The sequence below is a fragment of the Pteropus vampyrus genome, unplaced genomic scaffold, assembly GCF_000151845.1.
Source record: "Pteropus vampyrus isolate Shadow unplaced genomic scaffold, Pvam_2.0 Scaffold50, whole genome shotgun sequence".
Taxonomy (NCBI): domain Eukaryota; kingdom Metazoa; phylum Chordata; class Mammalia; order Chiroptera; family Pteropodidae; genus Pteropus; species Pteropus vampyrus.
Window position 1 is genome coordinate 8,862,816 of NW_011888831.1, and position 26,170 is coordinate 8,888,985.

Here is a 26,170-nt window from a genome sequence, read left to right on the forward strand (position 1 = left end):
TTGAAGTATGACTAGTCGAAACTGAAATGTGCTGTAAGTATAAAATACAAGAGAATTTAGAAGACTTAGAATGAAAACAATGTAAAATATTACATTAATTCTCTACTGAGTACATATTGAAATTTTAATATTTGTGATACTTTGGGTTAAATAATTTTACCTGTTCCTTTTTACTTTTCTTGAGGTAACTGCTAGAAAATTAAAAATTATGTATATGGCTTGCATTATATTTCTCCTGGACAGTACTTGTACTAGAAGCTGAGAGAGGTTGGATGTTTTCTTTCTGCTATAATCAGTCTTATAACTAGTTTTATGTACAGAGTTCTTTTTAAATATGTGTAACTATATACTTAGATTCACCTCAGTATAAGAACTGAAGCCTTAATCCATTGATTACTCAACTACTTTTCATATGAAAAGATATTAAAAATACGGCCAATTATTTAACATAATATACAATGCAGTTGAACTCATGATATTAGTTTATATGTCAGAAATAACAGGCATTTTGGGGGAAAACATATAACAAAAGATGATCAAAATATGTCAGTAATAGCTTTGCTCTTCATTTGTGTGCTTCTTCATCCTAGCTATGTTGTGCGTTATCTCCTGCACCTTGGGATTATATGCACATCTACCCATGGAGACTGGTTCTAGCTAGAGATCTGTGCCAGAGAAGGAATTCTTGACTCTTCATTATCATGCTCTAGTTTTGCTTCTGGGTCCTCATATCTGCTATCTAGATCTTAAGCTTGTGTTGTCCAGATTCTCATGTGGCCTTCCGACCCTGTTTGGGTAGACTCTTTGTCTAGGCTTCTGACTCTTCCAGTTTGAGTTTCTGATCTCTTTTGCCTGACCCTTGTCAACTCTGTGTCAGATGCTGCCCTAGATTTATAACACAATGCCTTTTGCTCTTTGCCTTAGCTATCACTTGTGGACTTGTCTTTTAGTGCCAGCCAGCTTCCTTATCATAGTTCCACTCTTTCTTTCCCCTGATTTGTCCTTTGTCACCTAGTCTGGCACCATCATATGAGGGATGAAGGATGTTTGGAAGGATGTTAGATGGGTGTTACATAGACTTTAGTTTGGCCATAGTTTTTATGAACATGTGTAAAATATGAAACTCTTTTACTTTGTCATTTCTAGAAGCAGAACAGAGTGATGAGCAACTTCATCAAGAAATATCACAGGTGAGTTAAAATAGTTGTAGGGTTTTTTTGGGGCGGGGGAGACAGTGCTGATTCTATGAGCCTGCCTTTTTCATTCTCTCAATCTAGAGGACCTTTTCAGTTATTTGTTATTATTGCTGACTTTGAGTATGTATTTTTTGCTATAAGTCCTTAGGAACATTTTCTTCTTAGAGGCATGTTAAATTTTTATTATTATTGTTATTATTATTATTATTATTTATAAACAACATTAACTTGTTAATTTTTCTTGTAGGCTAATGTCATCTGCATAGTTTATGCTGTTAACAACAAGCATTCTATTGATAAGGTATGAAATCATGACTTTTTTCACTGTATTTAGTTAAGTTTCAGTGGGGCACTTTCAAAATTGACCCTCAGTTTAGCATTTTAGGAGTCCAAGGGCAGGGTAATTTCAAAGAAGATCCCATCACGGCTTAGCTCTTGTTAATTTTCATTTTAGGTAACAAGTCGATGGATTCCTCTCATAAATGAAAGAACAGACAAAGACAGCAGGTATTTTTTTTCTCTCAAACTTTGTATATTGAAAATTTTCAAACTTACAGAAAAATTGCAAGAAATAGTACAGTGAACATCAATAAACCCTTCACTTAGAGCCACCAGGTAGCATTTTGCTACATTTGCTTTATCTATTGGTCTCTCTCTCTTTATACACACACGCCTTTTGGGGGAAAAATTATTTAATGTAGCACATATATTATTTAAGGGCAGAAAATAGAGCTCTGATACTATAATGATTCACAATTTCAAACATTAAATATTTTGATAAATAATCTTTACATTTCTTTCTCAAACTGTTGCTTGAAAAATCTTAGCTTTAGAATTCCTCTTCACCTGTATTGTAAGTGCCTTGTCTCTTGAGATGCCCCTTTGATGAGGAATGCTGTTCTCCCTTGTCATCGATTGCTCATAGTGTGGTGCATGTAAGAGCATAGGACTTGGAGGAAAATGAATGATCTGTGGAATCTGGTTTGGCCGCTTACAAGTTTTAAGACTTTGACTTCATTGAGCCTATTTCCTCACCTATAAGCAGAAATGTTGATAATACCTGTCTTGGCTACATGTGGTTATTTTAATAATCCAAAGAAATAATGCATGTGTGAGTCCTTTATAAGATCTCTGAAAAACTCTAGAGATCTTCATTTAGGAATTTATACAGGGAAATTTCTTTGAAATTCTGCGGAAGACATATATACATGACAGGGAAAAAGCAAGAGAACACACATTCTGTATTTTTCTGAGCAAAATGGTAGGTCTGGGTACAAATGCCTTGAGTTTTAAATCAAACTAGAAGCAAAACATTTTTCTTGCAGTGTTGTATAATTGAACATGTTATTTATGAAGCATTTGAGTCTTTTTAAATGTTAGGAAGACAGACTAATATCTATGTATTGACAATAGCTGATCCTTTGCTTAATTTTTTAGATTTCTTTTTTGGTTGGGCATTTTTGTGCCTTGAAACCTAAAGATCTGGTTCTATGCAGATGAGCATGGTCCCTGAGTCTGTCTATCTCACATACTAATGGGGAGAGACTTTGTGATTGCGATGGTATTGTATATGTTGTGCCTTGCACCTCTGATGGCTCCTCTTCATCATGGTTTTAAACTTTGTAGTGACTTACTATCAAGATGGAAAGGAGAGAATGACCCTCTAGAGCTACACTGTCCAATTCAGCAGCCTCTAGTCAGTTGCGACAATTTAAGTGAAATGAAATAAAAAAACTAAAAATCTAGTTTCTCAAACGCCCGTAGCCACATTTCAAGTGCTCAGTAACTACTTGTGATTACATTAATGGACAGTGCACATAAAGAAGATTTACATCATCACAGAATGGTGTATTACACAGGGATGCCTTGGGGGATCCAACACCTATATGCCCCTGACACCTGCTCTTCTTACTGATTGCTTGAGCTGTTACCAGGAGGGACTCTTCACAGAAATCAGTTTTGCCAAGATCTATCAAGCACTAGCTTGGACCACTGAAATTTAAAAATTTGGCTTTCCTTTGACAGCTTCCTAAAATGCTGTGGCTAATTTTGTGGCTCTTCTAGGACCACCTGAAAGTGGCTTTTAACATTCGAAGATCTAATTGAGCTTCCTTGGGTGTGGCTATATTTTTTCCCTCTCTGAATCGTATGAGCATACTTATTTTTATCATAGTTGACTTGTCCCAAGGGGTCTGTTTTTTTTATAATATGGACCTTACACTTTCCAATACCTTCCTCCCTTAAGTTTATATTCGTTACTCATATATTTTTCCTTAGGACTTTTTTGGACCTGTTATAGTGGTTCTTTTTAAAATTTTTTTTCATTAAAGTATAGTTGGCATACAGTATTATATTTGTTTTCAGTTGTACAGTATTGTGATTCAAAATTTATATACCTTATGATGTGATCACCACATCAAGTCTTGTAATCACCTGTCACTATGCAGAGTTATTACAATATTATTGACCATATTCTTTGCTCTATATACTACATCTTCATGGCTTGTATGTTTTATCTTTTAAAATCTTTTTTGTGGCTTAACTGGAAGCTTGGACCTCTTTTTCCATTTCACCTTTTTTGCCTATCTCCCCACTCCCCTATTATGGTGTTTCTCAATCAGGGGTACCCATCACTGTCCTCTGAGATACTTTAAAAAACTATAACTGCCTTTGCCCAATCCCTAGAGTTTTAGAATTAGTAGGTTTGGAATGGGAGTTGGACATGTGTATTATTTTAAGCTCCTTAAATTATTCTGAGCACACCTTTGGTGCAAACCACTACATTTTTGGAAACCCTCCTGGCTCCGTTAGGAATCTATATTTGGGTTATATAGTGGGCCAGTCCTTTTATGCATAATTAAGGGGTAAATAAATGCTTACAAGCATTCCTCTGGCACTTTGGAGTTCCATCAGGATGATTTGCTTTCCTTTAAGGCTCTCTTGCAGGGTGCACAAATAACAGTTCTCCACCAGGCTAGTTCTCCCTGATATCCCCAATTTAGATTTCTGATAGGCTTATCAGATTTCACTTGTCTGAAACAAAATTCTTAATTCCCTGCCTGTCCCAAACCCAAAAAAGTTTCTTAATCTTTTCTGTCTCAGGAGATTGACACATTTTATCTAGCCAAAAACCAATGTGTTTTTTTGATTTCTGCCTTTCCCTCAACCTCTATATCTAATCTGCCAGCTGCTCCTATATCTCAAATCTGAATACTACTTCTCCATCTTTACTGCCCTAATCCAAGCCACCACATTAAAACAAAACAAAACAAAACAAAAAAAAACCTTTTTAATATTGAAAAAAAAAAAAAACATGTAAAAGTATAGAGAATAGTAACATAAATGTCTCTGTATCTACCATTTAGCTTCAACAATTATCAACTCGTCTTGTTTCATTTATTGCCCCTCCCATTGGGATCATTTTGAATAAATAGAGACATCATGTATTGTAAATATGTCAATGTGTATCTCTAAAAGACAACAAATGACTACATTTTAAAATATCCATCAGATCATGTCATTCCCCCACTTATAACCTCCATTTTATACTTATAATAAAACTCACATTCCTTACTACAGCTATAAGTCCTTATGTGTCTGGTCTTTGCTCTTTTCTCCAACCCCATTTTATATCTCTTCCCCTTTGCTCAGAACTGCCCAGCCACTCTGGAATTTTTCTGTTCTTTAGACTTATCAGGATGTTGTTTTCATTTTGGGGCTTTTGTACATACTGTCTCTGCTTCCTGGCCAGGTCTTTCCTGGCTCTTCACATGGCAGATTCCATTTCATCCATCATCCCTTTACTCAGTGCCTGAGAGATTTTTCACCGATTATCATATATAAGTAGTTCCTTTTCATTACTCTATCCCATATCCCCCCTATTTACTTCATTCATAGCACTTACAGAATTAGAAATTGTCTTGTTTGTTTATTTGCTTATTGACTGTTTTCTGATTTTCACAACTAGGATGGGCAGGGACTTTTGTCTGCCTTGTGTCCTTAATTTCTAGAACAGTACTTGGCTTATTATAGGTACTCAGTAAATATTTATCAAATATGCTCTCTAGGGAGCTTTTGACTACAGTAGGGGGTTCACATTGGGAAGATTAATTAAAGCTTGTTAGTTAGAATGGGTTATGATGTACATTAAAATTAAATCTAATATCTTTTGCCCTCTTTATTATTCCAATGTGCCCTGTTTATTTCAGACTGCCTTTGATATTGGTTGGGAACAAATCTGACCTGGTGGAATACAGTAGTATGGAGACCATCCTTCCTATTATGAACCAGTATACAGAAATAGAAACCTGTGTAGAGGTATGCCTTGTCATTTGATTTTGAAGTATACTGTTGATGAATTCTCACTAAATTGAGGTTTGAAATAGGAGAGGAGAAGATGTGAGATGGAATAAATTTCTTATTGTTTATGAACTTATGTAAACAAAATAAAACAGAGACCTTGGAATTGGCCTCTGAGCTCTTTGGAGACAATTAAATTTTGATATCTGCTAAGAAAAATGCTTTTTTTTTTTTCAGTTTTTTCAAAGAATCTTATTACCTTATATTGATAATTTAAAATTTGTTCTGAGCTCTCATTATTATTTTCAGAGCGTAATATTTTAAACTTTTTTTCAGTGTTCAGCAAAAAACCTTAAGAACATATCAGAGCTCTTTTATTATGCACAGAAAGCTGTTCTTCATCCTACAGGGCCCCTGTACTGCCCAGAGGAGAAAGAGGTAATTACTCTACCCCTAACCCCAACTCCCATCTCCGTTAGTAGGGACTGGAATGTATGGGTAGTAACTCTAGTATGGTAGTGATTATTAGTAACTCTTAAGTATTCTCATAAACTGCAGAAGTTTAAATTTATTGCTTATTAAACTGGTATTTTCTAGGTACTTTTCTTCAAAGACCTAGTAAATATTCAGAAAAGTATTCCAGATCAAATATTATTTCAGGAAGTGCCATCAAAATAAACAAAAGAATTAGCACCGGTAACAACAGAAAGTCCAAAGACTTAGCTAGTGGTCTCCTTGCTTTGCTACCATAAACAGAAACACACACAAAAATGTGTGGTTATTTGACATGGTACAACATGTAATACAACATGAACACTCCCTTTTGTTTCATAGCTAAGAAACACAGTAATTCCTAGTGAATATCTGAAATTTAATGATATTTTGCCTTGGACTTTTAAAATTAAATTTTTATTGAGATAACGCACATACCATAAAATTCACCCTTTTAAAGTGTATAATTCAGTGATTTTTAGTATATTCACACAGTCATGTGGCCATTACCACTGTCTAATTCTAGAACATTTCATCACCCTAAAAAGAAACCCTATACCTATTGGTAGTCACTCCTCTTCCCCCTCAGCCCCAGCCCTTGGCAACCACTAATTTACTTTCTGTCTGTGTGGATTTACCTTTTATGGACATTTCATGTAAATAGAATCACACCATATGTAGTCTTTTTTGTTTGGCTTTCATGTAACAATGTTTTCAGGGTACATCCATATTGTAGCATGTATCAATATTTCATTTCTTTTTATGGCTAAATAATACTTTATTGTATGGCTATATACCACATTTTGTTTATCTGTGCATCTCTTGATAGACTTTTGGGTTGTTTTCACTTTTTGATATGTGAATAGAACTGCTGTGAACATTAACACACAAGTTTAAACATGTTTTTAGTTCTTCTGAGTGTATATTTAGGAGTAGACTTGATAGGTGCCATGGTAATTCTATGTTTAACTTATTGAGGAACCACTACACTGTACAAGGGTTCCAGTTTCTCCACATCTTTGCCAACATTTGTTATCCCTCCCTTTGTTTTTTGGTTTATTATAGCCATCCTAGTGGATGTGAGCAGTATCTCATTGCTGTTTTGATTTGCATTTCCCTGATGGCTAATGATTTGTTCATCTTTTCATGTGGTTATTGGCCATTTACATATCTTCTTTGGAGAAATGTCTGTTTAAGTCTTTTGATTATTTCTCAAGTTATTTGTCTTTTTGTTGTTAAGTTTTTAAGAAATAGAAAGTTGCAGGTTTTTTTTTCAGGAAAAGTTTATAGTATTGGTAAGTGGTTGGCAGATTTTCACCTATGGGCCAAATTTGGCCTGCCACCTGTTTTTTTATAGCCTAAGAACTAAGAATACATTTCACATTTTTAAATGATTGAAAAACAATTGAAAGGAGTAATATTTTGTGATATGGGAAAATTATATGACATTCAGATTTCATCATTCATAAATAAGTTTTATTGCAGCACATACTTATTTCTTTACGTTTGTATTTGTTTGTATTTTGTGCTACAAAAGCAAAGTTAAGTAGTTGCAACAGAGCTTGTATGTGGTACTCTCATCACTTTTCAGTGCTGAAGTACCCAGCAGAAGTGCTGAGTGGTACTTGGTGCACTGCTGTTTGCACTGACACATTTATATCTTGTGTATCACTGTTATGTGACATTTTATTTTATTATCAGTGCTTTTCGTATCTTCCCAAACAAGAAAGGAAAAAAGTCAATTTTTAATTGGCAAAGCAGATGTATTTTCTAAGTTGAAACTACAGTTCCAGCCTTGTTTTTTTGGACCTCGATGCAAGTGCAAAGGAAATTTCCATATTTCATAATCCATTTGATTGTGCAGCTGAGGAGCTTTCACCTAACCTTCAGTTGGAACTGATTAATCTGCAATGTTATGACATGCTAACAGGCAAAAATCAAGAAAAGAATCTAATTCTTTAAATGCCTTCCAATGAATATGCCCAGTTAAAATTATATGTTTATGGATGTGTGTCAGTATTGGCAATATGATCCGTGCAAAAACTTTTTCAAAGATTATGTAAAATCTCATTACAGAGCAGCATTAACAGATGAACATTTGCAATCAATTTTTATGGTAGGGAACACTAACTTTGAACCCCAATTAATCAAAATGTTAACCCTCTAAGATTTCCATTCTTATTAGTAGACCTATATAGCAAATTTATACTTAGTAACTATTATATTTTGAATTTTGTCAATAAAAATTTTATGGAAATTTGATTCTCTCTTGCTATATAAGCACCTAGATGATATCCTTGATTTTGCCTGTTGGTTCCCAAAGCCTAAAATATTTGCTGTGTGCTCCTTTTCAGAAAAAGTGCTGGCCTCTGCTATAAGTAATTAATCTGAGTTATCCTTTAATCTGACCCTGATTTGCTTTTCCTTAATCCTGGTTACTGTTCTTTAATTAGAATGCTTCTTTCTAATTTACTCTTAACTTGGTATTTCCGAAATTTTCCTCATAATAGTCACTAGGTGCATTTGTTAAAAACACAGATTACATCCTGATTCAGCCAGGTACATATCTCATTATCGAGGAAATTAGGGAAACACTCTCCTATAGAGAATTAACCTCTGAAGCCTTAGCCTAGCAGTACATTAAATCCCTTCTATTAGTTTGTTCTCAATTCTTTAATTGCTACTTTTTAAAGGCCTATTATTAGTTCTGCTAATCTGCTAATCACCCCCTCCCCTTCTCCAGTCTCATGAGTAAAACATCTACCACCATCTCTTTTTCATTTCTTAAGGACCTGCCTGAAGTAAAATCTGCAATTTTTAGAGACTATACCTTGTTTTACACAAGAACGAGCTTTGAGTCTAGGCTTACACTAGAAACTTTTATTTAGACAGCAGTAACCTTTTAACACAGATTTACGGCAGAATCATCAAAAAGATCATATTAAAAATTAAAACCTAAACTGTAATTGTTTTTCTAGTGCTGATTGACTCTGTGTGACCCATGGAGTCCCCTGCTTACCTAATAATGAAAAAGATATAACTTTTATGTAATAATAATGTTTACTGAGTGAGGGTTTAGATTACTTATATGGAAAAAGAGTTTATTACTATAAAAAAGTTTTTATAGCTTTAATAAGATACAATTTTTAATACTTCTTAAAAGAAGTCATTTTTTTGGTGTTGTATTTTAAGGTGGCTAATATTTAAATATCTAAGCCAATACCTTAGAGCACTTTAGCTTCTCTGATACATTTCAGGCTTTAATGAAAAATGTATCACTTTATTTTTCCTCAAATTACTTTATCATTTATTTATTTATTTATTTATTATTATTATTATTTTTACAGTAGAAAAGAAAAGTTTTATTAGAAAGGAAAGTACACTTCCAGAAGTGGTAGCAGGCCTGAGCAAGAGAAGCGTGGCTCAAAAGGCCAAATTACTTTTTTTTAATGTAGCTTTTTGTGATGTGAGGAAAAACCACTTGCAAAAAATAAAGTTATTTTTAGATGCTGTTTTTTTACATAGTTCTAGCTGTTGCTACTTTTTGAAACACTTAGGTTATTATATAACAGATTTTTAAAAGAGTAAATAAAATATAACAATGTAATCTGTATTAATCTTGAATATCTAGTATTAGGATTATAGAAGCAATATTTTACCATTCTTTATTTTTTAAAAAATCGCTCATGATTGTAGATGTTATAAATTATAGTCCATTTGGTACTCTTTTATAAAGGAAGCTCCTTCCAGTTCTCTCTAAATGTTTAACTTTTTTCTCAGTTCTTTCTAATATCTTTATATCTTAAGTTTAATCTTTTTCTCACTATTTCAAGTTGCTCTCCTAGAGACTCCCATTTAAAACAGAAAAAGAAAGGATTATCTATATGATTGGGAAAGTAACGTTCCTATTTTTTAAAAAAATTCTTTTCTGCATTTGAGTTTGATAGCATTGAAATTAATAAGTATACATTTCCTTACCTTGCCATCTAATTTCTGTGAATCAGCTGTTCCATAAGAAATCTGCTTCCAAGTTTACACAATGTTCAGAAATCATCCTGAAAGTTTTATTTTCTCAAAATTGTTGACAATTATTATCCTATAATCACTATAGCAATTATACAAATTAGAAGCTTGTGGGCCTTATTTTTAAATAGTCAGATATTTGTCCTATCAATTATAAATCCTAAAACAAATATTAAGGATGTTATCAAAGTATATTTCCAACATCATTACTTTTAAAAGTTTTACAGAGTCACAAAAGGCAAGATTCTTTTTTAAATGTAAGTGATTTATCTGATAATAGGAAGTTAGTGAAAGGCTTTTACACTTACCAACCAGTGCTAATTTGCCACCTGTTTGTGAATTAAGCACATTTTATATCCCAGCTTTGGTATATATACACACACAAATGACAGATCAAAACATTTAGTCCCATTCTGTAATCAGATGTTGGTGGTCAAAAATCGACAGCTGATTATACCTTAGTAAAACTGAAATTTAAAAAAATATTAGAAGTTGGGAAGGAAAGCCTTTAGTAGTTTTATTAGTCCATTGAAATTCTTTATGGAATTAGGGCATAAATAAATATTTCTTCTCTATATGTCTGGAAGAATGAATTGTCTCTAAAGGTGAACTTCTCTTTTCTCTCTCCTTAGAGGAGTCATGGTCATGAGGGAAGAGTTTGACCATTTCAAATATTGGTCCTCATTTACTTAAAAAGGGTTGAGTATAAAAGTAAACAGCTCTGCTTTAGTTCATTTTTCATGTCGGTTGTATTCGATGTTATGTATTTGACAGAGCAATCAATTATTCTTAGCCTTATGAAAATCACATTTTAAAATTCCAGCTTTTTAATTAAAATAATTTTATTTTCTTAACGATTTATAGATGAAACCAGCCTGTATAAAAGCCCTTACTCGTATATTTAAAATATCTGATCAAGATAATGATGGTACTCTCAATGATGCGGAGCTCAACTTCTTTCAGGTAGATCTCCTCTTTTTCAGACATTTGTAAATCTTGGCGGGGTTATTTTGACTAAGAAAGCTATAAGAGTTAATTAGCTTAAACAATGATATGTTGATAAACTTCTGTCTCTTTCATGTAAACTGTCCTTCACATCAAGCTATTTAAGTCTTTACGTGGGGTATAAAACTCCCTTGCGCCTAGGAATCAAGGAGACTCTTTGGCAGTATTATTTCATGGTACACAATGGGTGTATTAAGGATGACTTGAAGTCTGAACTCTGAATTATTTTTCTTTCTTGGTTTTGAGTAACATAGCTACACAAAGAGCTCTGTGTTTTAGAAATGCCATGAGGAGAGTAAGGAAAGTTTCTTTCCTTCTAAGTATGACTTGTTTTACAAGGCAGAGACTATCCTCATAGAATTTGTTTCTTTTGGTTGCAATTCTTTGACTTAATATTGCTTTATAGATTAATGCTTTGTATATATTATTTATGGTTTTAATGCTGATTTTTAAAAATGTTATATTTATTTTGCTAGAGAATTTGTTTCAACACTCCGTTAGCTCCTCAAGCTCTGGAAGATGTCAAGAACGTAGTCAGAAAACATATAAATGATGGTGTGGCTGATAGTGGATTAACACTGAAAGGTGAATGAATGGTATTTTCCCCCTTTTGAACTTAATATTTTCAAAATTTGGCAGAAAGTGAAGGTCTTTATAGCATAGTATTATTCATACTTTAAGAAATGTTAGTATTTGTTCATATGCCTAAAATCTAACTTGGATATATAAGAGTTGGAAGAGACAGGCCATTGGCGGGGATAGTAATCCTTACTGTCAGCATAAATTAGAATTAGAGAAATTGATTGGATCTCAGGAATTCAGCGGTCCATCTGAGGGAAAGAGATTTCTGGAACAAATTTATCTTAAAATTCTTCCTACTCATAAGCATCCTTAAATAAAAATTATTTTTAGAGAAGACATTTTGTCTATCAGTCAAATTTACCAAGTACAGAATGTTCCCTATAGAATGTGTGATAGAACCACAGTGATATAAATGAAATTGAAAAGCAGAATTTTTCATTATAGAAATAAACACGAAGATCTGTAAAAGAATTTCCTTTGTTTTTATTTTATAACTTTGTGAATGTTAGTGTATTCCTTGGGATGTGTTTTTGGCCCTTTTATCTAATACCATCTCTTGCTCACTTGGGTGTATATGTGAAATGATTCTAAAATCATCTCTGTTTTTAATGAGACACTCGTGAACTTGGTTTTGATTTGATCCTCAGTGCACAAAACTAGTATGCATATGTTCATGAATGTAGCTCTTGCCATTATGTGTTATATGCTTTTTCCTCCAAATGACTGTACCCTTTTTCACATCAATTGTATTTACTAACTCCTTTTATTTCAGGTTTTCTTTTTTTACACACACTTTTTATCCAGAGAGGGAGACATGAAACTACTTGGACTGTGCTTCGACGATTTGGTTATGATGATGATCTGGATCTGACACCTGAATATTTATTTCCTTTGTATGTACCTTTAGCTTTCTAATTGATTTCACTTGCCAAGTATTTAAAAATTTTAGCACATAGGTAAGCTTTGGGATATTTTAGACTTAGGAATAATTTAGACTTACAGAGAGGTTTATGTCAGGGTTTCTCAACCTCAGCACTATTGACATTTTGGACCGAATAATTCTTTGTTGTAGAGTCTGTCCCATGCACCCATGCATTATAGAATGTTTAGCACATCCTTAAATGCCAGTAACACCTCCTCCCCCAGTTATGACAACCAAAAATGTCTAGCGTCTCTAGAAATTGCCATATGTTCTCACAGGAGCGAAATCTTCCCCAGTTGAAAGCCACTGATTTATAGCATGGCTCAAACTTTTCCTTTTTTTCTTATGGAGAATGCAAATATCTTTTTTTATTATTATTATTCATTTTACTGAGGAAGGAAATAAAAGGTGCTAGATAAACTAGTTTTTGGAGTTAAGAGATGAGAAATATATTAGTTAGCATTTTTCTTTTCATTAGTTCTTCTCTTTAAGGTTTATAGTCTTTTCTTAGTTCAGAATAAAATAAGTATTTTTCCTAAACAACTAGTCTGTTTGTGGTTATTTTTTAAGTTCTGTTTGTTTAAAAATGGATCCAGTGTCACCCCGAAACAGGAGACTGCCTTGTACTAGGCTTCCTCTTCTGTAACTCAGGGAAGTGACTTCCCAAGATTGGGCCTTCGAGGCTTCAGTCTTTCTCCTTCACTTTTTCAGTGGCACGTTATCTTCATAATGTCTTTTTTTATTTTAGCATAGCACCCTAGCTAACTATGTACAGGTTCAGAAAGACTTTGTTGTTGTTTTCTCCTTCCCCATCATTGAGGGAGCAAAGTTCTTTCTTGTTGGATTCCTGGTTGGTTAATCAGTTCTAAATTGAATCCTCTCTTGTTAAAGTTATTGAATCCGGCTCAAGTAATTTTCTAGATTTTTCAATAAATATATATTGAATGAGTGAATTTGTCCCAGGACCTTTTTGTCAAGTTTTCTGTGCCATTTACATAGATAGATAAATTCTCCAGAAGATTGCTTATTGCTTTCTTAAGTATGACAGTGAGGAAACCCCATCTTTTATAGCTTTGTGGTCTCTCAATTTCTTTATGCTCTCCGCCTTGAATTTTCTTCAAAATAGCCCCTTAGGCCACCACTTGAATTTTTCTATCTTATTAAACTCTGCCTCTGTCCTGCACACTGCTGCTAGATTAACAGCTATATAAATACAGATTTAGCCATGTCACTTCCCTTGAAGACAGGATAAAACCCAAGCTTCTTAACTGGTATACAAGGTCATTCATGATCTGCTCTGCTCATGCTTACTCCCTGCCTTCATTTTAGAAGTAAATACTAAACTATTTATAGTCCACCAATCCTATGTTGTTTCCTACTCCAGGCTTTTGTCCATGTTTTCACTCTCCTCCCTTCAACCTAGTTAATGCCTGTTAGCCTTCAAGTCTCATTTCAGATGACAGTGTCTCTCAGCAGTGCTGACACCCTCCTACCCCCCCGACCCCCGTACTTTACCCTTACTTTACCCATACTCAGCACTCATCTCATTCTGTTGAGACAGTGAAATTAACTGTTTGTGATACATCTCCCACTTGAATATGATTTCTTAGAGGTAGGGAGCCTGTCTTCTTTTATGTCCCTAGTACCTAGCTCAGTGCATTTGATAAATGTTTATTCAACTGAATTTAGGGTGGGTCAGAAAGGTCAAATCAGGCAGAAATAACATCTCTTCACACTATGTTCAACTCATTACAATGTTGACATAATCGACATAATTTGTATGGGAAGAACAAACCTATTACAGTTTAATCAGCATTATTTGTAAAATTTTTATTTCAACCTGCTCTTCAGATATTTAGGAAAAGTTTACATGTCAACTCGGAATGAGCATTATTGTAACTCTTTTGAGGACTGCCGTGCTACTCCAGTGACTTTCCTTGGAAAGTCTAAATGGCTTTAGCAAAAATATTTTGTAAATGCTGTTATCTCACAAAAAGACTTGTTGCAGTTTCTTAAGTTTTAACATTTGATTGAGGATTTGTTTTTCTCTTAATTTTTTTATCAAAAGGCTAAAAATACCTTCTGATTGCACAACTGAATTAAATCATCATGCATATTTGTTTCTCCAGAGCACCTTTGACAAGCATGATTTGGTAAGCTTTTAACTTCAATTTTCCATGATATATGATAAACTCTTTTTCAGTGAATGATTTAATTCTGTTCCCTTAGCTACAGGGTGCTCATGTCACATAGCCAAAAATTGCTCAAGCTCTTTTACATTAAAATAGCAAAAATACTTTCTTTTATTCTGTTTTCTCAAGATGAGAAAGTATAGTTTCTGATACTCTTACACAGATTTTCTTACATACATGGAAGGAATTTACTTGATAAATGTAAAATTTCTTTTCATATATTAGTTTTTAGAAACATAACTTTACTAGACTTAGGAGAATTTTGTGTTTGGGAATTAGTCTTTTAGATCTCTAAACATTATGTACTCTTCCTTGTGTATCTTCAGGATAGAGACTGTGCTTTGTCACCTGATGAGCTTAAAGACTTGTTTAAAGTTTTCCCTTACATACCTTGGGGGCCAGATGTGAATAACACAGTTTGTACAAATGAAAGGGGCTGGATAACCTACCAGGGATTCCTTTCCCAGTGGACGTGAGTATACAGCTCACCTGTTTCCTCTATAGTCACCACTAGTTTAAAATTATGGTACATTACAGCCATCATTTTGTAAGTTTTTCAGATCTTACAAAGTGCTTTAATCATAATAAGCAGGATTTATAGTGTTACTGCTGTTTCTCAGATGAATTTGAGATGTTCTATAAATTTATCAGGAAGGGATATTACTTTTGGATGATATAGGGAAACAATAATAAATCTCACATCATTGTCAGCTAAATTTTAATACATTTTTTGATTAAGAGAATGAGAAACATCATTGCTACTACACAATTATTATACCTTCAGAATATGGGGAGAGCATATTTTACTTGACACTAAAGACTTAACTTGAGATTTTTTTGTTTTTAATGTACACTTAGGATTTGTCTACAGGCAGGGTACAGTACAGTTGACATTGTATCTAGGGTGCTAAGGAAATCCTCTGGTTGGGTATGATGATGGAATTACTTTAGTCTTGGTGAGACTAACTTTCTTAACACCAAAATCTGTTCTTTTTTCAGATCATAAAAAAGGCTAACTCGTCTCAAGCACCTTTCAGTTATTTTTGCTCCTTTTGCAAACCTTTTCAGATGTAATTATTACGTTCTCAACTAGCCAATATTTGCTGTATACTATGTAACTTGGGAAGCAGGTTTTATAAAAAAATAAGAAAGAAAGAAAATTCCTGCTCTAGATTTTGCCAGCAGCTCACTGCTCATCTGTGTGGCTTTGCTATTTCTGGGCAGGTGGAGTAGATACAGGAATCCTTCACATCTTGCATTCTCCTCCCTTCTTCTCTTCCTTAAGAATGGCAGCATAGGAAAAACCATGGGAAATGGAAAATTAAAGCAGTATGACAACACTTACCTGGGTCTGGTGATAAAATTATTTGAGCTGTTGGAATTTTTTTTTTTTCCTATGTTCATTGAGAAACTTGCCACATTGTAAACTCTTCCATTTCCTAGGCTCACAACCTATCTAGATGTACAACGGTGTCTGGAGTATTTGGGCTACTTAGGCTATTCAATATTGACTGAACAAGAGTCTCAAGCTTCAGCCATTACAGGTAAGTATCTAAATATTAATTAGTGAAAAAGTTAGAAAAAAAATTTAAGATTCCAGTTTCATATGTAAAAAAAAAGAAAATAAATAAATCTTCACTAGTCTTCCATGTTTACACTCTTATTTGTTTTCCCTGTGATTTGGTAATTTCCTGTGAGTCAAATGCTTGATTTTATTGTTTATCAAAAAAGAAAGAGTAGAGGTTTCCTTTTAGTTCGCCCCTGAGGTTACTCCACTGATGAAAATCAGGGAAGGCTACAGGCATTAAAAGTATAGTTTGTCCTGTGTTTTAATTTTCCTTAAATATTAAAAACAATGCCTATTAACATATGATCCTGATATTGAACTAATTGTACATCTCTTGGCTTTGTAATCTTTTTCTACATTAATAAATCTTTCACAAATCTTGTAATTCTTGCCAAGCAATGTGCTCCACTTACAGAAAACTCATAGCTATGGAAATAACAAATTAGGGAACTGATATTTCAAGAGTTTCTTATATCCTAATTGGTAAGAAAAAAACAAAAAAAATGCTGTATCTTACAGGAAGCCCCCTCATAAGACAACCAATCTTAAATTGATAGAGCAATTAAAGTACTTAGCCAATTAGACAGTATTTAATTCAGCATCAAAGAGTAAGGAACTAATTGCTAGTCAGCATTTGGTTCTTTCACTTAACAAAATATGGACATCTTTCTATATCAGTAAGTATATTTTTATATATCTTTAATGTTATTCTGTAATCATATGAATGCCCTATAACTTATTTAACTATCCCATTATTATTGTGTGTTTGTATTATAGTTGTCACTTTTTTGCCTCTGGTGAGCTTTGTTGCAATTGAATCTTTTAGCTATAGCTCAAGGAGGTCTGTACCACAGGAAGAGATGCCCCATTGTTCTGCTGATAGAGTATTGCTTTCTTGCCTGCCTCTTTTACAGATTTATATTTGAAAGGCCATTTAACCCCAGAGTATATTTCTCATTACTATTTATAGATCCAAAAGAGTGTAGATTTGAGAGAGCATCTTTTAGTTTGTAACTTGTTATGACAATAATTTATCATAGAAAAAAAAGAAGGCATGTATTGTTGGTTGTATTTTCATTCATTTTTAGGATATCACTTTTTAATGAAAATTTACTATTTATGATGAAATAAATATTCAGTCAATAGAAGTTTATAGCCATCTTTCAAAAATGCATCTTTTTCACTAAACGAGGCCCTTCTTTATTATATTTAGTACTTTATTCCACATACAGCTTGACTGTTGTACATTATGTTTGTTCATTGATCAGACACTTCATAAAAGTGATAAATAGCAATACCCTATTTTGCAGAAGGTGAAATGGAGGCTCAGTAAGTCTAAGTGGCACATAATTTTTTTTTTTCTTTTTAGTAACAAGAGATAAAAAGATAGACCTTCAGAAAAAACAGACTCAAAGAAATGTGTTCAGATGTAATGTAATTGGGATGAAAAACTGTGGGAAAAGTGGAGTTCTTCAGGCTCTTCTTGGAAGAAACTTACTGGTGAGAGTTGTCAGAAAATAGAACTTTACCCAAAATATTTTCATAGTCACAAGTTTACATAATTTTTAATAGCCATTAATCTTTTTAGATGATTACTGTAATTCAGTGACCTATATATTAGTAAAGTACAATCCAAAGTATAATAATAATCCTATTGAACTGGCTTTGTCTTTATTTCATTAATGTTAGCTATCATTTGTCCTTTTTTTTTTTAACCAGTGTTTAAATGGGATTAAATGAATACCTGTGTGAAAGCCCTAACACAGTGCTTGGCATGAAGTAAATATACAGTAAATACTTCAAATTGAATACTGAAATCTAATTCTGACTACTGCCTTAAGGAGGTTGACGTATTTCCAGATGAATCTCATATCAGATGAAATTATAGTATAATGAGAACTGCCAGCAGATGGCTCTGGAATACAGTTTCAATAATATAGTGTACTTCCTTTTCAGCTACTGCTCTCACTTTATGCAGAGCAAGTGCATCTTTTGTCTTAGGCCTTAAGAACTAAGAAATGTAAAGTCAATATGCCCTTTGTACCGATAAATGATATATAGTGTAGGGAAGAGTGGCCTTTTATTGATAACATACCCACACATAAACACAAAGCACGTGTATTGATGACAACTAATTACTGTAATTTCTTACTGTAAATATTGATATTTTTGGTTATTTCCAGAGGCAGAAGAATATTCGTGATGATCATAAATCCTACTATGCGATTAACACTGTTTATGTATATGGACAAGAGAAATACTTGTTGGTAAGAAATTCTCTGGCATGTAAAGATTATTAATTATATTTTTAAAGACTCTTTGAAAACAGTTGGGTTTAATTTAATGGCTGTCTGTAGAACTTTGTTTGATTTTTTTTCACCTCAATCTGAAATTAATTTTAATTCCCTGACATATATGGTGATTACATGGGTGTAGCATCAAGTAAAAATTCATCTATTTGTGTGCTTAATTCTGTGTTAAGAAAGTGAAAATTGAGTTTCATCTATTTAGCAGGAAATGGTATAGTAAACAAATGTGTTAAGCTAAAAAATGATTAAAAGAAGGGTTGTGACTGAAAAGAGACTATGAAATACAGTAGAAAGAGATGATGTATTCTCCTTTGATCCAGTCACATTTCAGTTTGTACTCTGTTCCACCATAGATTAGCTGCGTGACCTCAGGCAAGTGGCTTACTCTTTCTGAGCTTTTGTTTCTTACTAAGTTAGCTAATACGAAAAGCTCCTAATAAATGGTAGGTACTAGAAAAAGTTCATTCCCTCTCTTTTTCTCTTTGCAAATAGTTTATTCTACCAGACAAATGCTCACATTGACTTTTATACATATTTTACTCTTTATGATAAAAGTTCTTTGTCAGTTTTTAATTAAACCTTGTTTTTTTTCTTTTCCTATAAGTATAGTTCTACTTATTGTGTACTCAGTAAATATTTCTGACTGTTAGTTTTCCCGTTTTTATTCTTACACCATTCTTTGTAAACTGGTATCTTTTATGTCTTAATATCCATAATATAATAGTGTTTTATTTGTAGTATATTGAGTCACTTCTGACTGTACACTTCCCCTTTCTTCTCAACAAAGATGCATTATCTTATTACTCAGTACTGAATTTTACTCTTGTTGGATCATTATCATATCATAGATGGGATACTTCTTTAGAACTTTTGTAGTAAACATTGGAAAAGTGTAGGCAGTAAAGTAGAATGAAATGACCTTAGTGTAAAGAGTTCTTCGCTTTGTGTTTTTGATTGGTGGAGAGAAAAGGTACCTGTGGTAGAAAGAAAATAGACTTAGAATCATATCTGAGTTTATCTTTTGGTCTAATGACTTGTTAGATGTGTTATCTTAGACAGTTAATCTCTTTAGCTTGTCTTCTTAATTTATAGAATTTAAAGAATGCAAGTAAAGGCCTGTCTAGCACACTTCAATCACTCACTAAACATTAGCTTCTGTAGAACCTTAATAACCATTTTTAATCCACAGAGTCAGAAACTACTAATTTATCCACATTTCACACTTCTAAGAATGGTCTGAAAATTTATGGTTAACTAGTATTTTTTAATTAGGAAGTTAATTTAAGCAAGTAATAAAACATCATGACTTACACTTCAGTATATGATACTTACTGTCTCATTATCTTTTTCTTTTTACAAGTTGCATGATATTTCAGAATCGGAATTTCTAACTGAGGCTGAGATCATTTGTGATGTTGTGTGCCTGGTCTATGATGTCAGTAACCCCAAATCTTTTGAATACTGTGCCAGGATTTTTAAGGTTTGTTGGTCTGTAAGTTTTATATGGAGTTTAATGGAATTGTAATGTGGTGTTTTCTAACCAGGGAAATGCAAGAAAATCATTTGTGGGGCTTTTTAAAAATACATACATCTGCGTCCTGTCCCTAAAGGCTTTGATTTCATTTGAAGGTGGTAAAGTCCTAGACATCTGTTTTGTTTTGTTTTGTTTTCCTCTTCTTTAAAATGAAAATAGTTTGCTTTAGGATAGAGAAATTTAGGTTGATTTCTTTTTATTTTTAAATATTCTATCTTTTTAATTAAAAAAATCTTTTTCAAATTGTAGCAAATCTGAGGACGTATTATAGGCTTATATTGTTACCAGCATTAGAACAGGGGCCCTGGTCGTATTCTAAGACTGACCTGGACTACTGCCAGTCTTTGCCTTTTAGTTCCCTTACTCTTTGAAACTATTGATGCATTGCTCATTCAGAGATAATTTTTAGTGCACATTTAAACTTGTCATCAGATTTCGATTTCATTTTTTATTCCATAGCAACACTTTATGGACAGCAGAATACCTTGCTTAATCATAGCTGCAAAGTCAGACCTGCATGAAGTTAAACAAGAATATAGTATTTCACCAACTGATTTCTGCAGGAAACACAAAATGCCTCCACCACAAGCCTTCACTTGCAATACTGCTGATGCACCTAGTAAAGATATCTTTGTTAAATTGACAACAATGGCCATGTACCCGTAAGTACTTGTTCTGCCATCATTTTCATGCTGCATGGTTCATAATAACATTGCACGCCATTATTAGCCATGAGGGTAGAATCTTTGTCACATAGAAGTTGTTCAGCAACAGAAAGAGACTTTGTAATGAGAAGGTACAAATTTGAGTAAATGGAATTTTGGTTTGGGTGCTGTAATAAATTATGTAAATAGTCCTTCTGACAGTATTTGTATATTTTTGAGCAGACTGTATCTAAATAGGATAGTACAATAAGCTCAGCCCCCCACCCAGCATTTAAAAAAAAGTCTTACTGCAATGAAATGCTTTTGTTACGTGTTGCTATATGATTATCAGGTATTTCCATATGAACAAAAAGTTCATCTTTATATTTTTCCTTTGATTAATTGACCTGGAGTATGTGAAAGATTCTAAAATATTTTATGAATTTATGTTTAAATTATGGATTTGTTTGAATTCAGAATATGATATCTTTTTTAAGTGCTCTAAAAAGTAGTTGTAATTGGAATTCCTACTACATAAATGTTTTACATTGTGTTATGAGTCATAAGTTTTATGTACATTTATTGTGTATCTATACATGCATATGCACAAGCACATAACTGTGGTCATCTTCATAATTTACTAACTGCCTTAAAATTGCATGGTTCTTAATGGCATTCTCAAGTACTATGTTTGTATAAATTCTGTTTTGTAACAAGATAGTTTTTCAGGCAGTGCGTTTCTCAGGACTTTATAGTTTATTTTATTTATGATTATGTTATTCTCTAAATTATTTTTCTTATGGAAACTACAGTATAAAATAGTAATAATCAAACATTGCTATAAACTGAAGTTTTTCAGAAAAGTATTAATTTGTTACAGGTTTTTCAAGTCGGAGTTAACTTTACTGCTATTCTATTAACTGATACTTTTTTTAAAATGCAGTAAACCATTGAAATTTTATTTGTATTGAAGACAAGTCATTCCTATTACTATGAGATAAGCACAACCTTATTTATGTTTTACTTTTGCTTTAAAACCCTCATGTATGTTATCTACAGAGAGGATCATTACAGAGACAGACTCTCCCGAGACATGGGCAACACTGATAGAATAGAGAATTTGAGAAAAATCTGGGTCTTTCTAAAAACTGCTTTGTAAGTTACTTTTTCTTTATGGCTTCTGTGGGATTTTGTTGACCTTTTCTTATAGATGAGCAATTCTCCTTTCTTCCCATAATTAATATTTAGTAATTATCCAGAAACGCACTGCTTGGTCAAGCTTACTGCCTACCTGCATATTATAGTGTCTTTTTTTACGGTGTAAATGTGCTGTTTTAATCTTGTAAATAACTGCAACTGTGTTTTTAGATCCGCATCTTCAAAACATTTTACTGCAGTTTGTGTGTGTGTGTGTGTGTGTGTGTGTGTACGCGTGCATATATGATAAATGTACATACTTGGATACTTCTTTATATGGTTAATCCCAAACTCCTTCTCATGAAGCATCTCCCTGTTGCTAAGCATACTTTGCATCCCTCCTTTTTGGTGGGTGGAGCCTGTGTATGTTGAAGAGTCAGATTCAATTTATAAAATAACAGATGGATTCCAGTATGACAGCTGGCAGTGACTTAGTAGCAGTGATATATGTTCATCGAGTTTTAAAAAGGAATGTCTTGAGCTTATAAGAGTTTCAAAAAAATTAATTCTTGTTTTTCTTCATGTTGGGAATTAGGCGTTGTTGGGATGCTGCTAACCTCCACAACCATGCCAGTGTGTGCTGTGGTCTCATCAGATCTCACAAGCTAAGCCAAGTCAGATTGGGCCAGTCCTTTGACTGAGAAGCCTCTAAAAAATGTTCAGGTGTTACAGGAAGTGATGGCATTGACTCATCAGGTGGCGCTCTTCTGAGTGGATTCTGCGCCAGTACCTCTTCAGGGGTGGTGTGATGGCTTTGTATGTCTGAGTGGCTCTGACCACTAAGTAGTCATTGAGACCTCCTACTTTGGTTGTTAGGGTGGAGGTGAAATGGGTTGCCCCATGTGGCTGTACCAACTAGTGTAATTCCACTCAACCAGAAAGGAGTCAGAAAACCTCCCTAAATTTCATATCTAATAACAATTGGATCCATTGTTGATTTTTACATCCTTACTCAGAGTTTCATACTATCATACTTAGCTGCCGTGTTTTAGTAGCAGATGAAATTAACACTATATTTTGTTCAAGTAGAAATTTATGAAGCACTTTGATTTCCTTTGGGAGCCAGGGTGCTTGATAATTTAAAGACGATGTTGTTCATATCTCTTCAGGGTTGAATATACTCGTCTTTTGACTCTTTTGTGTTTTTGTCACTCTTCTCCTTCCTGGTTTTCAGGCATGTGTGTATGCTAAGGGAGGAGGAGGAGGAGGAGGGGATGATTATTTAAATGTTAGCAAACTTTGTCCTTTTGGCGGGTGCTATGGCTTATTCAGTTTTTCTTTTTATTTAGATGAGGGTGCCATCTATTGCTGTGCATATTTATTCCACTAAAACTCTTATATAATAACTCCATCCCCCCTACAAAAAAAGCAAAAGTGTTAGGTAATTGTCCTTAGATTCTCTATAGGGAGGGAGGAGGGAGCTGTGGCTGCTTATTATATTTTTGGTGTATGTGGAATTCTGCACAACTTTAGCATGCCCCACACTATCCTTTTCCTTAGTGTTGCTTATGCCTAAATCTTTTTTTTTTTTTTAAGTTGGCACACCCTGGCTTGTGCCATATTTGTAAGTAAGAACTCAACTCCTGTCCTTCTGTGTGTTTTCGCAGCCATGCCCGGTTACGCTGTATGTGCACCTGCAACAGGTGTACATTTTGCATCTGTCAGAACTTCCTCAACTCAGACTTGCTGCAATCTGTAAAGAACAAAATCTTCACTGCAGTTCTTAACAGGTTCTTAACTTTATTTACTGGGTACCAGGCATTCTGTTAAAATACAAAAGAAAAAGTGGATAAGTATTATATGGATACTCACTATAAAGACAAGCTGGCTGATGCCCAACTAACTTCCACTAAAATTCTCACTGTGGTGACAATGTTTAGATTTGGATTCATCTTTAATAATGTCTTTAAATTAATAGATATATTTAGGGGACTATAAGATTTTAGATGTTTTCTTTTTTCATTAAGGAAGTTAAATATCTTTCATATTAGGATAATATAGGTAGGGAGATTAAAATCTTTTGGCTGAGAGTTGTAGAAATAGATTAGGAGACTTGTAGTAAGTAAAAGAAACATTGATCCCAAGTATTATACTGTATTTAGCTTATATTCAAATAATATAACTTATTAAAACCATGCTAATGTGAACAATATCTTGAGTTTGAAAATTTTCTCTATTATAAATACCTAGAAGGTTTATTTGAAAGAACATGGTTTCTGGAAATGAGGATAATAACCAACTTTAAGAATTCAAAGGAATATGGAAAAGAAAAAATGATATGTAGTACTAGTTTTTGCAGTCTTTGTAATTGAGCCCAAAACATGAAGTATGCCTAGAAAATAATATGCTTTTTAAAAAGAAAGAAAAAAAGTAGGATATATACATTCCTTCAAAGCAATGAACTTGGAAGGTTATATTCTTATTCTGGTCATACTAGCTTTGTTCAAATTGATTTTACATTTTGTGCACATTTAAGAGCCTATGTAATATTAATTTGTATCCAACATCAAATTTCTGTGTGTTTGGATGAATTAGGTTTTTGAAATCATTCAAATGTCATTGGGAACTGGACTTGATTAAGATAGCTGATAAAGCTAAATAGATTTTGGTTAGAAATCGGTCAGTAATTTGATTTACCATTGGGCTCTCACTGAGGGCTACGCTCTGACTGTACCAGATGACTAGGATAAATTTGTGTCGACTAGCAATGTAGTAGGTGTGGCTCTGAAACAGTGAGACTGTATCTCATGTGAGTCAGAAACTGGCATTCCAAAAGAGTTTTGGTGGTGGTTTGAGTACTAGCAGCTCTGGAATAAGAATGCAGCCAGCCCAGGTGACAGCTTTGAAGGGATCACCACACTCATTTGGTGGTAATGTTCTGCCTCTGTCCTTTGAATGACATCTTATAAAGTAGTAACATAGTTTCTCTCATGACAGCTGTCTGAGAAAATGCAGGCTAGTTCAAACCAAACAACATTCAGGAGCTCTGATGTTGGAAATAGTAGTGTTGGAAGAGATTCTAGAATTCATCTGGCCTAACCTCCCATTTGAATGCCTTCCTGCAAGCCTTCCTGAGAGAGTGCTGCTTATCTGCTGATGGCGTTCCTCATTGGAGAGGGTTTTTGCTTTTGCTTTTTATTTATTTATTTTTAACTAAAATGATTTCCCTATAACTTTCTTTCCTTTAGTTTTAGTTCTGCCCTTTAGAACAACATACGACTATTCTACTCCCTCTTCAACATAGCAATCCTTCAGACATTTGAAGACGGCCATCATGTCTCCCCTAATTTTCTCTTCTCCAGGTAGAACATCCCCATTTCTTTCAGCCTTTTCTTAGATGGTTTAGTGACCTCATTATTCCTGGTTGTCCTCATCTCAAAGCCCCTTAGGTTTTCAGAGTACTTCTTAAAAGGTGCCACTGAGAATGGAGAACAGTGCTCCAGGTATGATCTGACAAGTCCCGAACAGTGGGCAGCCATGTTCCACAGTTAGGACAGGACCTGTCTACTGCATGAATTAACTTTTTAACAGCCCCGGCCCACTGTTGATATATATTAATCTTGGGGTTAACGGAAATCATATTTTTTTCCATATGAACTGCTATTAAGGCAGTGTCCCCTCCTCTCTAGTTGTGTATTTGCCATTTTCAGTTGACTCTTTGAATCTAAATGCAGATACATATGTATCTCTATTAAATGTCATATTCTTTTTGATCCATTTGTTCTAGCTCAGTCATTTCAAACATTATTTTTGTCATTTGTCCCATTATATATATCTCTCAGCATCGTGTTATTTGCAAATTTGGTAGATATGTCTTCTTTATCTTTCAAGTTATTGATAAAAAATAATGTCAAATACCCAGAGATTGGAGAGAGTGAGCTACAGCAAGCAAGCTCTATAGCACTCCACTAGGGAATATTTTTCCCGATGACACAGGTTCAGAGTTCTTGGGGAAAGATTATTCTGTCAATTAAAAATATTTTATTATCCAGCCCATATTTTATCTTTCATGAGAGATTTCATGGAGGACTTTCTTCGAAATCAATACATAACTTTTTACTGCATTCTTCTTATCTACCAGCATAATAATTTTATTTAAATAGAAAGTGACATCTGTTTGGTGTCTTATTCTTGGTGAACCCACCTTAGTGTCTAGTAGTTGCTCATCACAAACCATCTATTTATTCTAGAAGCTCTTGATTGTCCAG

The 26,170-nt window shown here is 33.8% G+C and overlaps 1 protein-coding gene across 6 annotated transcripts in view; it reads left to right on the forward strand.

Moving 5' to 3' along the window:
- Window positions 1-26,170, forward strand: part of RHOT1 (ras homolog family member T1) — a 51,811-nt gene that overhangs the window by 16,313 nt on the left and 9,328 nt on the right. The window contains exons 4-21 of one of the 6 annotated variants that reach the window (XM_023530600.1): window positions 1,147-1,190; window positions 1,444-1,497; window positions 1,651-1,703; window positions 5,405-5,513; window positions 5,832-5,933; window positions 10,875-10,973; window positions 11,492-11,600; window positions 12,370-12,490; window positions 14,588-14,672; window positions 15,038-15,183; window positions 16,155-16,255; window positions 17,648-17,778; window positions 18,462-18,545; window positions 19,948-20,067; window positions 20,581-20,783; window positions 21,825-21,920; window positions 23,570-23,692; window positions 25,151-25,264. In XM_023530600.1, coding sequence (XP_023386368.1) covers window positions 1,147-1,190; window positions 1,444-1,497; window positions 1,651-1,703; window positions 5,405-5,513; window positions 5,832-5,933; window positions 10,875-10,973; window positions 11,492-11,600; window positions 12,370-12,490; window positions 14,588-14,672; window positions 15,038-15,183; window positions 16,155-16,255; window positions 17,648-17,778; window positions 18,462-18,545; window positions 19,948-20,067; window positions 20,581-20,783; window positions 21,825-21,920; window positions 23,570-23,692; window positions 25,151-25,169 — 1,799 coding nt within the window. In that variant the 3' untranslated portion in view covers window positions 25,170-25,264. Of the gene's footprint in view, window positions 1-1,146; window positions 1,191-1,443; window positions 1,498-1,650; window positions 1,704-5,404; window positions 5,514-5,831; window positions 5,934-10,874; window positions 10,974-11,491; window positions 11,601-12,369; window positions 12,491-14,587; window positions 14,673-15,037; window positions 15,184-16,154; window positions 16,256-17,647; window positions 17,779-18,461; window positions 18,546-19,947; window positions 20,068-20,580; window positions 20,784-21,824; window positions 21,921-22,497; window positions 23,323-23,569; window positions 23,693-25,150; window positions 25,265-26,170 lie in introns of those variants that run through there. The other 5 variants (XM_011360020.2, XM_011360022.2, XM_011360021.2 and 2 more) reach the window with 5 other exon arrangements.